Source organism: Pleurodeles waltl, chromosome 10 (assembly GCF_031143425.1).
Source record: "Pleurodeles waltl isolate 20211129_DDA chromosome 10, aPleWal1.hap1.20221129, whole genome shotgun sequence".
Lineage (NCBI taxonomy): Eukaryota > Metazoa > Chordata > Amphibia > Caudata > Salamandridae > Pleurodeles > Pleurodeles waltl.
In genome coordinates this window covers 9,998,524-10,013,718 of record NC_090449.1, presented here as the reverse complement: position 1 = coordinate 10,013,718, position 15,195 = coordinate 9,998,524, and the positions used below count along the sequence as shown (strand labels likewise).

Here is a 15,195-nt window from a genome sequence, read left to right as displayed (position 1 = left end):
GAAAGTGTGCTGAGGCCTGCTAATCAGGCCCCAGCACCAGTGTTCTTTCCTTAACCTGTACCTTTGTTTCCACAATTGGCACACCCTGGCATCCAGGTAAGTCCCTTGTAACTGGTACCTCTGGTACCAAGGGCCCTGATGCCAGGGAAGGTCTCTAAGGGCTGCATCATGTCTTATACCACCCTAGAGACCCTTCACTCAGCACAGACACACTGCTTGCCAGCTTGTGTGTGCTGAGGGGGAGAAAACGAGTAAGTCGACATGGCACTCCCCTCAGGGTGCCATGCCAACCTCACACTGCCTATGGCATAGATAAGTCACCCCTCTAGCAGGCCTTACAGCCCTAAGGCAGGGTGCACTATACCATAGGTGAGGGCATAAGTGCATGAGCACTATGCCCCTACAGTGTCTAAGCAAAACCTTAGACATTGTAAATGCAGGGTAGCCATAAGAGTATATGGTCTGGTAGTCTGTCAGACATGAACCCCACAGCACCATAATGGCTACACTGAAAACTGGGAAGTTTGGTATCAAACTTCTCAGCACAATAAATGCACACTGATGCCAGTGTACATTTTATTGTAAAATACACCCCATAGGGCATCTTAGAGATGCCCCCTGAAACCATACCCGACTACCCGTGTAGGCTGACTGGTTTTAGCAGCCTGCCACACACCAGACATGTTGCTGGCCACATGGGGAGAGTGCCTTTGTCACTCTGTGGCTAGTAACAAAGCCTGTACTGGGTGGAGGTGCCTCTCACCTCCCCTGCAGTAACTGTAACACCTGGTGGTGAGCCTCAAAGGCTCACCCCCTTTGTTACAGCACCCCAGGGCACTCCAGCTAGTGGAGTTGCCCACCCCCTCCGGCCACGGCCCCACTTCTGGCGGCAAGGCCGGAGGAGATAATGAGAAAAACAAGGAGGAGTTACTGGCCAGTCAGGACAGCCCCTAAGGTGTCCTGAGCTGAGGTGACTCTGAATTTTAGAAATCCTCCATCTTGCAGATGGAGGATTCACCCAATAGGATTAGGGATGTGCCCCCCTCCCCTCAGGGAGGAGGCACAAAGAGGGTGTAGCCACCCTCAGGGCTAGTAGCCATTGGCTACTAACCCCCCAGACCTAAACACACCCCTAAATCGAGTATTTAGGGGCTCACAGAACCTAGGTAACTAGATTCCTGCAACCTGAAGACGAAGAAGGACTGCTGACCTGAAAGCCCTGCAGAGAAGACGGAGACACCAACTGCTTTGGCCCCAGCTCTACTGGCCTGTCTCCCCACTTCAAGAAAAACTGCAACAGCGACGCGTTCCACAGGGTCCAGCAACCTATGAAGCCTCAGAGGACTACCCTGCATCTGCAAGGACCAAGAACTCCCGAGGACAGCGGCTCTGCTCCAAGAAAGAAGCATCTTTGCAACAAAGAAGCAACTTTGAAAGAACACACGTTTCCCGCCGGAAGCGTGAGACTTTGCACTCTGCACCCGACACCCCCGGCTCGACTTGTGGAGAAACAACGCTACAGGGAGGACTCCCTGGCGACTGCGAGCCCGTGAGTAGCTAGAGTGACCCCCCCCCCCCCTGAGCCCCCACAGCGACGCCTGCAGAGGGAATCCAGAGGCTCCCCCTGACCGCGCGTGCCTGCTTCTAAGAACCCGACGCCTGGTAAGGACACTGCACCCGCAGCCCCCAGGAACTGAAGGATCCGACCTCCAGTGCTGGAGCGACCCCCAGGTGGCCCTCTCCCTTGCCCAGGTTTGTGGCTACCCGAGGAGCACCCCCCTTGCCTGCCTGCATCGCTGAAGAGACCCCTAGGTCTCCCATTGAACTCCACTACAAACCCGACGCCTGTTTGCACACTGCACCCGGCCGCCCCCGTGCCGCTGAGGGTGTACTTTTTGTGTTGACTTGTGTCCCCCCCGGTGCCCTACAAAACCCCCCTGGTCTGCCCTCCGAAGACCCGGGTACTTACCTGCTGGCAGACTGGAACCGGGGCACCCCCTTCTCCATTGAAGCCCATGTGTTTTGGGCACCACTTTGACCTCTGCACCTGACCGGCCCTGAGCTGCTGGTGTGGTAACTTTGGGGTTGCCCTAAACCCCCAACGGTGGGCTACCTTGGACCCAACTTTGAACCCTGTAGGTGGTTTACTTACCTGCAAAACTAACAAACACTTACCTCCCCCAGGAACTGTTGAAAATTGCACTGTCTAGTTTTAAAATAGATTATTGCCATTTGTGTGAAAACTGTATATGCTATTTTGCTAATTCAAAGTTCCTAAGTGAAATACCTTTCATTTAAAGTATTGTTTGTAAATCTTGAACCTGTGGTTCTTAAAATAAACTAAGAAAATATATTTTTCTATATAAAAACCTATTGGCCTGGAATTGTCTTTGAGTGTGTGTTCCCCATTTATTGCCTGTGTGTGTACAACAAATGCTTAACACTACCCTCTGATAAGCCTACTGCTCGACCACACTACCACAAAATAGAGCATTAGAATTATCTCTTTTTGCCACTATCTTACCTCTTTCTGCCACTATCTTACCTCTAAGGGGCACCCTTGCACTCTGTGCATGCTATTTCTTACTTTGAAATAGTACATACAGAGCCAACTTCCTACACTTAGTGACACAGTTCAGATCTTGGAGGGAACTGCTAAAGATCTGCAGTGATGGTTAATGGACTGCGATTGGGTCAGAGGCAGACTCCTCTCCATTCCGCAACCAGAGTTTACAGTAGTGATAGATGTATCACTTCTGGGATGGGGTGGCCAGATGGGAGAGGTGGAGTTCAGAGGTCTCTGGTGGAATATGGACTCCATATCAACTTACAGGAACTCCGGGCGATCCGACTGGCATTGAGAGCATTTCTTCCTGTTGTAAAAGGGAAGATGGTGCAGGTGTTCACGGACAACACCTCTGCAATGTGGTACTGCAACATGCAGGGTGGTGTGGAGTCGTGGACCCTTTGTGAAGAGGCCTTGTGTCTCTGGACATGACTGGAACAGCAGGGCATAACCCTGGTGGTTCAACACCTGGCAGGTTCTCTGAACTCCAGGGCAGACAAACTCAGCTGTCGATGCCTAGAGGATCACGACTGGTGTCTCCACCCGGAGGTGGGACAAGGACTCTTTCAGCAGTGGGGAAAGCATTGGTTAGATCTGTTTGCCACCGCAGACAACACGCAATGTCAGCAGTATTGGGCGTTGGAGTTTCCAAGGTGGCACTCACTCGGTAATGCTTTTAGTCATGAGTGGTGTTCAGGCCTCCTGTACACCTTTCCGGCCATACCACTTCTGTCCAGAGTTCTCACAAAGATCAAGTATGACTGGGCCCAAGTAATCCTGGTGACTCCTGACCGGGCAAGGAGAGTCTTGTATCCTGAGCTTCTGAAAATGAGCATCGATCCTGTGATCAGGCTGCCCCTTCAGGAAGATCTTCTGTTGCAGCAGTAGGGGAAGGTCCTCCAATTGAACCTGTTCTGCGCCTTCATGCGTGGAGATTGAGTGGCTGCAGTTGATAGCCTTCGACCTTCCTCCCGAAATCTGTAAAGCAATTTTGGCAGCCAGGCATCCCTCCAATAAGACGGTACACACCTGCTGTTGGAATCGTTTTGTACATTGTACAGAAAGATTTATTGCTCCTGTTTCTGCTTCTCTCTGTCTCTGACATTCTTCGCTTTATCCTATCCCTTGCCCAGCAGGGTTCTGCCTTGTGCTCTCTCATAGGCTAACTTTCTGCCTTACCAGCGTTCCTTCAGCTGCCTGATCAGCCTTCTTTATTCAAAACACCCATTGTACATAGATTTCTCAAAGGGCTTGTACATATGTTTCCCCCTACGCCCTTTGTTATGCTTCAGTGGGACTTGAATCTGGTTCTCACATTTCTTGTGTGCTCCCTTTGAGCCACTGCACAACTGCCCCCTCTGACTGCCCACCATCAAGACAGCCTTCTTAGTGGCAATAACATCTGCCAGGAGGGTGAGTGAGATGCAGGCTCTCTCATCTAAGCTGCAATATCTCATAATGTTCCTGAACAAGGTGGTACTTCAAACTTTTGAGACTTTCCTCCCCAAGGTGGTGACCCCATTTCACCTGGGTCAGAACATCAACCTGCCCACCTTCTTTGCTCCACCGCCTCCCTCTAAAGAAGAGGAGCGACTCTACCGACTGGACCCAAAAAGAGCGTTGTCGTTCTACCTTGACCGCACAAAAGAGTTCTGGGTGGATGAACAAAAAGGTTGGGCAGTGCAGAAGTCAACCATTTTGCGCTGGGCCGTTCTCTGCATTAAAATCTGCTGCAGGCTGGCAAAGAAGCAGCCTCTTGGGGGCTTGAGAGCTCATTCTACGAGGGGCAAGGCTGCTACCACTGCGTTAGCCAAGGTGTTCCAGTCCTGGACATCTGTCAGGCTGAAACGTGGGCATCCTTGCACAAGTTCACAAGACATTACTGCCTGGACAATAAGGTCTGTAGAGATGGGCATTTTGCCAGTTTGCTCCTACAGGACTTACGAGTGTAAAGAAGATCTGTCCGCAGCCCACTGCCAGGTGGTTATGGCTTGGGTATCTGTTCTAAAGTAAGTAATCTGCAGCTAGAAGTCTCTATCCGATGAACAAGTTACTTACCTTTGGTAACGCATTATCTAGTAGCATCTCTATCTAGCTGCAGATTCCTTACACCCACCCATGCCTCCCTGCTCTGTGGACACGTTTATATAGGGTCAGGGATTGCCCCTAGTTTTTTGCACACACAAGCTGTTAGTTTGTTCCATGGCTCTGTGCTTCTGGTGTGGAAGTTATTGGAAAATAAACTGACATACGCATGCTTGGGTGGTGCCTTTATAGGCGACCGTGACATCACAGATGGCTCCAACGAGCCAGACGCCACGCGGATCCGAGGGACACCACCCGATGACACGCACAAGGGTATTGCTTAGCAAAAGTTCCGGATTCCAAGCTGACGCCAGGAAATTCTAGGGTCAGGAATCTGCAGCTAGATAGTCTCTACCAGATAATGTGTTACTGAAGGTAAGTAACTTGTTCAACAAGACAATATTTTAAACCAACAAGAATGGAGGAACAAACTCGTAGACACTCTCAGAGAAGGCGCATCATCTATGGACCTGTGTCACTGCATTTTGCTAACTCCATGCAATCTCCTGTGAATCAACAACACATGGCAGATGCTCTTAGCAGAACAGCCAGTGTCAGTTAAGAGTGGGAGTTTCATCAGGTCATTGCTGGCATGGTTTTCTTGAAAATAGAGTCCGTCAACGCTAGGTAACTGATAAACTCCACAGAACAAGAAATGCTGGCTGCATAGTCCCAAGACATTTACATATGTTTCTCACCACTTCTGCTCAACCACACTTTCCAATGGGCAGCGGGCAGACAAGGAATATCACCACAGTTCAGGATCTCTTTGTCACCATAGCACTTGCATAATTGAGGTTCTCACGCTCATATTCTCTCTCCTAGAATCATTAAGCAGTTTACTAAAGAACCCTTCAAAGCTTATCTGCCATTGAGGCATGCTTAACTAATGAAACAAACTTTTGAACACAATCATAAAGCAGACATGTAGTACTTGCCTTGGAAGATTGCCCTTTTGTTTGCCTCGAGGTCAGCCAGAAGAGTGCATGAAATGCAGGTGTTCGCAGTTAATGAACTATTTGTGGTGTTTCGGTTGGACAGATTTGTTTGTAGAATGAATCCTCAATTTATAGCAAAAGCCCCCTAAGGTTTTCACCTGATTGAGCCTGTAATATTCAAATCCTTTGTCCAACATCCTACACCTATGATGAAAGAGTTTTACATTGCACCACAATGCTCTTTGGGGTCATTGCTGCACTTAAGTTTCATGTCCTTCTCCAGGGTTGTCATCTTTTATAGATTCACATGCCAACCTCCCTCCACGCGAGACAGAGGTTCTTGCATTTCTTCCTTTTGCACTTATGTTTCAGACATTCTGAGGTTTTGTGGCTTCTAGGGAGTGGAGTTCAGGATGCCTTGACAACATTGGTTGGACTTTTAAATGAGGTGAATGGGATACTAACTGTGCATGTACTCTCCTATGTAAATGTGACCTTAGTCCTGATGTGATGGGAAACCATTCATACTTGTGAAACCATGAAACATACCAGCACTGGTATGGATGTAAGTAACATTTTCATACTCTCCTAAAAACTGAGGGTGCCACTATTAATTTAAATATTCACTTTGTCTTTAAACTGAAAGAAGTCTTTTGGGAACAGGAGTATTTTCCTTGAATGTTTGCCATTTCCTTTAAAGTACAGGTGGCAGCAATTGTTTCTCATCTGTTTTTGACGTAGCACCTTTGTTATTTTTTTCAGGTACCCCCGAGTTCATGGCGCCAGAGATGTATGAGGAGCATTATGATGAATCTGTGGATGTTTATGCATTTGGCATGTGCATGCTGGAAATGGCTACATCAGAATACCCATACTCGGAGTGCCAGAATGCGGCACAGATCTACCGCAAAGTGACCAGTGTAAGTGTCCCCTTCTTCCCCAGTTTGCTATGTCATTGGACTCTACGGTAGCTCGAATGTCTCTTCCCGCATCTCTTCTCGCCAAGCCCCTGGATTGCATCTTGAGTCTGTTCCTGCTCCTACAGCCTCATGAGTTTCTGTGGCTTGTTGCTGTCATACAACAGGAAACACACATTTTACAGAATGTGCTCCTTTTTTAATCACAGTATTTGGTGCACGTATGTTTATTTTCATGTTCCAGCAGACCTTGTTGATTTACACAATATCCATTATTGTCACCCTTTGCCCCTTGGTAACAGGTAGGGAGCCATTAAGAATTCAAGTACGTTTCAAGGTGTGGCTAACTCAGGTTTTCATCTTTCAGCAGTTGCTAAAATGAATTCCATTAATTTGAATAAAAATAGCTGTTAATTTTGTGCAACAGCGTCAAATACTGTAGTAGTCAGCCTTCTCGCAGTTGTTACCAAGTGTCTGATCCCACCTACTACTGTGTGCCCCTCATTTGTTGGAGTGGTTCCGCTACTGTAGCACTTTGTGACCAGTACTTGTGTTTGATTCCATCTTAAAGATATATTTTATGTGCAGGTGATTGTTTTAAGTTATAAGTTATCAGGTACACTGATTTTGAAAGGTATTTGATGTAGTTCATAAAGTAGGTTTTCATTCCTCAAGTCCACTACTGCAACCTGATGACAGGAAGGGTGATGCAGGCGATAAGTGCAAGACCGGGGTTACCACCCCTCATTGCCCTCTCCCTCTTTTCTTGTAGGGCATCAAACCAGCCAGTTTCAACAAGGTTACGGACCCTGAAGTGAAGGAAATAATTGATGAGTGCATCCGGCAGAACAAGTCTGAGCGGTGAGTAGACCGTGCATTTTCTGTGGTCTTCTTGCTTACACGTCCACGTTTGCCTTCAGGAGCTGCACTCACAAGTAGCAATTCAGTTAAGCTTTTGACAGTGGAATTGATAAAATTATATGCTTAAAATTTAGAAGATATTCATTTTATTTTAATGTCTCAATGTTTTCAATGTTTACATCCTGAAAGTTCTTGTTGAGGGGATCTCCATTGATAATCATATGCACTAAATAGTCCTGCCCAAGTGCGGGAATCCCCAGAGCTGCATATTATGTAACATCTTTGCCCTACTTGGGAAAGGCAAGGAAGTACATATTACACAAATGCATAGTTTAGCCGCCAAAAAAGGCTATATTGTCTATTCCATTCATTTAATTTTAAAAGCTTTGTAAAGTCCTGAAATGTCTCTAGAAAGAAAGAAAGGTGACATTTTAAAAGCATTCTTCTCAAACTATATATATATATTTTTTGCTTTTATAGTGAATGAAAGGGAAGGACAGAGTAAGGTACCGCTGTAGGCTGCAGCTATGTTAGAATGAAAATGGACACTGCATCTTTAAGTATCCCATCATTCCCTGTAGGTAGCGGTCACCTCAGTTCTTTTCTCCTGCTCCCACTGACAAGATCTTGCAGCTCTGAGCTTTTTTCTTACGAAAACCTTTCTAAAACCAATCAAAACTTGGTTTGCTTGAAGCCCTTTAGCACTGAGTTTCTTTTCGTATTCTTCCTGACAGTAAACATTTTTTTGCCACTGAAATGCATAATTTTGAAAAGTGTCCAGAATGTGGAAGAAAAATGGCAAAAACTAATCCCCACTGGTTCTGTATCCTGTGTCTGCCAGAATCTCACACCCCCCAGAAGTTGTCAGCACTGCAACTTCCTCTCCATGTGCTCTTTGAGAGAGCATGAGAAGATTTCCCTGCCTGGCCAAGAATAAAGACAATAGCAGCAGGATTACCTTCCTGGAGAAAGCTGTGAGGAGTAAGGAGAGGCTACTCCCTCTAACAGAGAGCTCCTGTCATTCTCTCACAATTCTCTTGCTGGGTTAGATCCAAAAGGAGAAGTCATAGTGAGAAATAATGTCCCCATTTGACATCACAAAGAGGTGCAGCCACCTGTGATGACTCATTTGCCACTGCCTCCACCACCAGTAAGAGCTTTCTCCAACTAGAACTCTTCCAGGGTTCTACAAGGCCCTCAGCCTGCATTTGTTCCCGAGGGACTCCTGCCAACACATTCCAGATGTCCATACTGACATGCTAGGTTTTGTCATAAGGTCAAAGTTGATATCTCACCAACACCCATAGTGTTTAAGATCGTTCACATTCACAAGTTTGACAGGATTCCACTTTGAGATCATTAAGGACCTGATACACATCCTCATCTACAGGAAGATGCTTCCCTATACCCAACATGCTTGCTGTCCAGGGCTGGTTCCACTTGGAGAACACCTAAATCAAGGAGAAGGAGACCATTCATTTCGAGGGGCTTACCGACATTGAGACACTCTTATGCCTCGGTAGGAAAAACTGGGGGGTGGCTTTTAAGGATGAAGGAACTGAAAGAAATGACACTTTTTCCAGTGATGAGATCTTCTGGGGATGACGTTAATACTTTTCAATAGGCCTTTACAAAAGGGGAAAACAAACTGAATATTTTTCTTTCAGCTCCAACAGATTCTACATCTGTTATTTTTAAGACTTTACACCAACTGTATGTCTGAAGCTCTTTGTTAACATTGTTTCCACAATCCTGAAATATGGAGGAGGTAGACACTTTACCACATATATAGAGCCATGATTGCAGATGTACCTAGGAGTGCGTTTAGGGCAAGGCCTGCATTGGATGAAAAATCTGGGTGCACTTCTAGAAGATGCACAATGGAAAGGGGATCTGTGTTTTGGTGAAGCAGGGGTCGTGTAATGTTCTGATCAAACTAATACATTTCAACAGATGTCACTGATGTCAAAACAGACCCGCAACCTTCCTTCACTTAGCCTGATACTGTGCCTCTGTGCACGAATATTGGGACTTTGTAGTCCGGAGTTTGGAGTGTGTTGAGCAGGTGACAGTGGATCTAAACCCCATGACCTATCTCTTGGGGGCTGTTAGGAGACACAAGGGTATGAAAATGGGATGGAAATTTATGCAACTGGCTCTGCTGCTAGCAAAACGATGGGCTGCCATTTCTTGGATGAGCTCAGTGGGGCCCAGGGAACAGGGTTGGCTCAAAGATGTACAGGAAAGGGCAGTGGCAGAAGAAGGGAAGATCCGTAAGTGTTGGAGGGATGAACGTGCAGAGGAAGACTTGCAAACATGGAGGGGGATCCTCACAAGGCTAGAGGAGGTTGACGGGCCTCTGATAGATGACGGGCCAGAAACTACTGATTAGAATAATACCGCTCACCTTAGGGAGTGGTATACGCTATGGGAGGAAGAATAGAAAAATTTATTTAGGCTGTAATATTCGGTCCCTTTGAACAGAATTACTGCTGAAATAAGATATGTTCGGGAAGGTGGCTCATATGTTTTAGGTTCTCAGTGGTACAGTGTTATTAATGTACTGAATGTTTAGTCAAAACAAATTCTATTAAAAAAAAAACATTGTGTTCAATGACATGTGTGGCTGTTAGATACACATACTTTGCATAAGTCCGCCATCTAGTGTTGGGCTCGGACTGTTACAAGTTGTTTTTCTTTGAAGAATCTCTTCGAGTCACGAGATCGAGTGACTCCTCCTCTCGATGATCGTGCGCATGGGCATCAGGTCCTTTTTTAGGATTGTTTTCTCTCCGCTGTCTGGTTTGGACGTGTATTCTTCTTGCTCCGATATTCCTCTGCTCAGTCTATTCCAAAGTCTCCTTTCCGTCTTTTTCAGCAACGGTATTGTATTTTGATCATGTATTCTCCATCTAACACATTCTAATCAAATTTCTACGTCTGGGTCGGTTTAACAGCCCTTCGGGGCACTAGCACCCTTCTCGGCCTATTACTCCACATGGTGTCAAGAAATGCAGGACTAATGGTGTGCTCTCGAAATTTCCACACACCGATAATCACCAGGTGTGTAACCTCTGCTTGTCCCCGGACCACAAGAAAGAAACCTGCAATGCCTGTCGGTCTCGCCGCTCCAAGAAAACCCTATGAGACCAAAGAATGCGTTTTTTGGAGAGGTCGTCGAAGACACCGGATGACACCCCCGATATCTTTGAGGAAGAGCATGCTCAGGAGGAGATCCACCAAAAAGAGGCTTTTTCCATAGGAGATTCGGACTTCGATGTTAAATCAGACATCGAAAGCCAGCCTTTCACCTCGGCACAACCTGTGAGTACTACCCGAGTCCCCATGTAAAGACTATAAAGAATCAACATATTATGGTCGTTGCTCCACGACTGTTTTGGGCCATGGTCGGATCCGAAAATTACATTTGGATGTCCCACCTTCGGGCTCGGCACTGAAAATAGCCAAGACTAAAACGTCTTCGCCATTGACCTCTGGCTTGGCACCACATTCAGCCTCTGGATCGAGTCGAACCTTCGACCTGAGTGTTTCGGCTCCGATCAAAACAACATCTACCTCTGTTTCGGAGTCAACGGCTTCTGTTAGACAAAAGGCTCAGTTTCGGAATCGAAAATCCCTCCTTCAAAACTTAACGGTGGTGCCTATCCTTGAAACAATGGACGCTTCTCAGCACCAGCTTCATATCAAAAAAGGAACATAACAAATTATTACTTCTCCTTCAGTTCCAATTAAGAGGAAACTTACTTTCCAGGAAACTTTGGATACAGCTCCTCCACCTAAGAAGCTCTCCAAAGACAAGGCTCCAGTACAACCTAGGCCTTCTACTCCACACTCTCCTGTACTTCCTCTTACTCCTCCACAGTCTCCTCCTATTGCGGAGGCACAAGTTTCTCCACAAGGTTCACCAGCACCTGAGGGAGATGACAAGGAAGACTTTGCACAGGACATAGACCCTTGGGATTCTTACGATATAGATCCCATACTCCCAAATGACCCGGATTTGTATCCTGCACGGCCTTTACCTCCTGAAGGTGCAACATCTTATTAGCAGGTCATAGCATGGAAAGCTGCCTGTCATAATGCCCAAGTGCACTCTTAGCCAATTGAGAAAAATTTCTATTTGACACACTGACTTCCAACCACAAGGAAAGCCAATTTCTTCCCATGCTACCAGGCATTCTTATACATGCTACAGACATTTTTAAAGAGCCTGTCAGATCTTGAGTAATTATTCCAAGAGTTGACAAAAAATATAAAGCAGCTCCTATAGACCCCATATACATTAGGTCACTTTTGCCCCCGATTCCATTGTGGCACGTAAGCTTGCCAACAGTCCGTCAACAGGAGATGCACCTCTTCCTGATAAGGAAGGTAAGAAATTAGATGCCGCAGGTAAATGGGTAGCGGCACAAGCAGCCAATCATTGGCGAATTGCCAATTCCCAACCTCTTCTAGCATGATATGTTAAGGTCCACTGGGACGAGATGGAAGACCTTCTCTAGTATGTCCCAGAAGAGCATTGTAAAAGGGAACAGGTGATAGTTTCCGATGGCCAAACCATTTCCAGTATTAAGTGCGTCACTGATGCTGCTGACACAGCCGCACAGGGCATTAATACTAGCATTATTAGAAGACATGCTTGGTTAAGATGCTCTGGGTTCAAGCCTGAAATACAACAGGCAGTACCTAATATGCCTTTTGACAAGGAACATTTATTTGGCCAACAGGTTGACACCACTATAGAGAAACTGAAAAAAGCCATGGGGGCCTTATTCACTGGACCACAAAGGGGAACTTTTCGTCGGCCACAATTTAGGGGAGGCTTCAAGACAACTTGGGCTCAATTTCCTCGGAGCTGATAATTCTTGCATCGGTGCCTAATCTAATTCATGGGTCCCACTCTGTAACTCTGGGCAATAGCTTGCTTAATCTCCACAACGGCCCAGACAGCGCTGGGATGCCTGGCTTCACCTTGGAGGTTGCCCAGGAGTGGGCACCTCACAGGGAAAAGCCAGGAGGGGTTCCACAGCGGTATGCGTACAGCGCCTTGAGACCCTAACGGGTGAGTAGTGCGCTATACCAGTACGAAGTTTAACATCTACTGAGCCTTCCACCTCCCAAACAAAACAAGACGCACTTTCTTTTTTCCTTACAGTGGAGGTTCATTTAGAGGTGCCAATAATATAGGTAGAAGGAAGGCGTCCACCTCGAGAGGTTCTGCCTCAAACACACGCAAGTGACTGGCTACACCTTTCACCAGCGCACACTTCTCCAGTAGGGGGCCAATTACGCCATTTCTATCTCCAATGGTCCAATATCACCATGGATCAATGGGTTCTATCAATTATCCAACATGGTTACTGTCTAGAATGAATTTCCATTCCTCCAAATATCCCCCCTTGCACTCTCAAACTTTTGCACACCCATCTCACTTTCTTAAAGGAAGAGGTACAATTCCCTTCTTCTCTAAGGGGCTTTAGAACCTGTTCCCCTCTCACAGCAAGTGTTAGGAGAATGTTCCCTGTACTTCCTTATGCTAAGGAAATACGGCTCATTAAGACCAATTCGGGACCTCAGATCTCTCAATCTATACATACTTTGAGATTATTTTCACATGGTCACTCTGCAAGTTGTCATTCCCCTATTAAAGCAAAAAAGATTACAGGACAGCATTAGATCTCGAAGATGCTTATTTCCACATTCCCATACATCCAGCATATCGCACATTTGCTCTGTGTTCAGACAGAGGTCAAAAGTCAGTCTTTCTTACAATTAATTTTCCTTCTGACAGTAGAGTTCCAGGAATTTGTACGGTGAACTGTGTGACCTGCTGCTTAGAATGTAAAATAAAAGGATATAGGATGTTAGTCATTTTGATGTTGTGTTTTAGGAAAAACCTAAGTCAACTGTGCAATTATTTCAAAATATATTTCAGTAGTTGTGGAAGCCCTTTTTTATATGTCTGTGTGATGAAAAAATATTGTAATAGGGTGAAAACAAATCGGAACACTTTACATGTTGATGTGCAAAGGATATGCTTTCTGAAACCCAATTTTCACAGATTTTTAATACACTATATGGTTTTATCAGTAAAGCTGCAAGTTAGTGGAGAGGTTTTTGGACATTTCTTGGAAAGTTACTATGTGTAGATGACAATACGTTACCACATCATGGTTTAGTAATATATTTATTAATAATAAGTGTTTAAACAAACTGAGCAACACTCCTGCCCTGATGGCAGTGTTGTTCGTAAACTAAAATAAGTCCTAGGTTATGTAGGCTAGACCTTGAGGGATATGTGGGCTAGCTTCTTGTGATGCATGTAGCAAACTTTAGTCTACTTAATCAGACATAAGAGTGTTTTTTTTTTAAACTTTTTGTACTGCAGAAATGCTGAGCTCACATATTTGAAGGTGCAATCATATGTGAGAATTAAGAAAAAGCAACTCTGTAAACTATTTGCCTATGATCACACAATTTGAGACCTCATCTCAAGTGTCCCTTCTGGTGCAGACAGTTTGGAAGTGGATGATTCACAATCACATTCACTTACTGGCAGAATATCTCCAAGGAATGGACAATGAGTTTGCAGACCTCCTTAGCAGGGTGCAGCAACAAGTCCACGAATGTGAACTTCACCCAGAAGTACTTCACCAATACTGTCACCTCTGGGGAACACCAGAAATAGATCTCTTCGTCTCTTCGCCACCGTAGAAAATTCAAAATACCAAAACTTTGTGTCCAGATACCCACACCCTCAGTCCAAGGGCAATGCTCTGTGGATGAATTGATCAGGGATATTTGCTTACACTTTTCTGCCTCTCCCACTCATTCAGTTTCTGGTTCGAAACTGAGACAGACACCACTCACCATGATCCTTGTAGCTCTCACATGGGCATGCCAACCTTGGTACACAACACTACTGGATCTGTCTGTGGTTACCCACCAGAAAGTTCCCAACAGACCAGACCTGACTCAAAAAAACGTGTTCAAAACAGACATCCAGACCTCAAAACACTCAGTCTTGCAATATCGCTCCTGAAGTCATAGAGTTTGGGTATTTACAACTTACATCAGAATGTATGGACATTCTTAGAGGCACGTAAACCTACAACTAGACAGTGTTATGCTGCAAGATGGAAACGTTTTGTACATTACTGATGACCTGAAAACATTAATCCACTTAGTGTCAGTACAAGACATTATTTGCTACATTTACAGGAGGTAAATTTAGCATACTCGTCTAATAGACTTCACTGAGCAGCCACAGCTTACCTCCAAAACAGACAACATATTCCTTTGTTCAGAATTCCTGTAATTAAAGAGTTTATGGAAGAACTTAGGAGGGTTATTCCACCGAGGGTTCCTCCAGTTTCAGCATGGAACCTTAATATTGTCCTCACTAGACTTATGGGTCTACCATTTGAACCAATGCATTCCTGTTCTTTGCAATTTCTTTCATGAGGACTTGATTTTTAAGTGAATATTACTTCTCTATGAAGTGTAAGTGATTTACATGCTTTCACTTTAGAAGAACCTTTTTTTCCAAGTACATAGAGATAGAGTACTCCTTAGGACCAAACCTACATTTTCCCAAAAGTAGTTTCACCACTTCACATTAACCAATCTGTTGAGTTACCTGTCTTTTTCTCCACAATCGAACTCAGCTGCTGAAATAGTGCTCCATACACTAGATGCTAGAAGAGGTTGGGAATTGGCAATTTGCCAATGATTGGCTGCTTGTGCCGCTACCCATTTACCTGCGGCCTGTGAGTCTTAGCCAGGAAGGACGTCGCAAGGCCAGGTT

At 45.5% G+C, this 15,195-nt stretch overlaps 1 protein-coding gene across 2 annotated transcripts in view; it reads left to right on the top strand.

Annotated features, from left to right (window-relative positions):
* WNK3 (WNK lysine deficient protein kinase 3) overlaps nucleotides 1-15,195 on the top strand; it is a 577,357-nt gene that overhangs the window by 183,918 nt on the left and 378,244 nt on the right. For both annotated transcript variants that reach the window (XM_069209347.1, XM_069209346.1), the window contains exons 5-6: nucleotides 6,352-6,509; nucleotides 7,279-7,367. In XM_069209347.1, coding sequence (XP_069065448.1) covers nucleotides 6,352-6,509; nucleotides 7,279-7,367 — 247 coding nt within the window. The remainder of the gene's footprint in view (nucleotides 1-6,351; nucleotides 6,510-7,278; nucleotides 7,368-15,195) is intronic.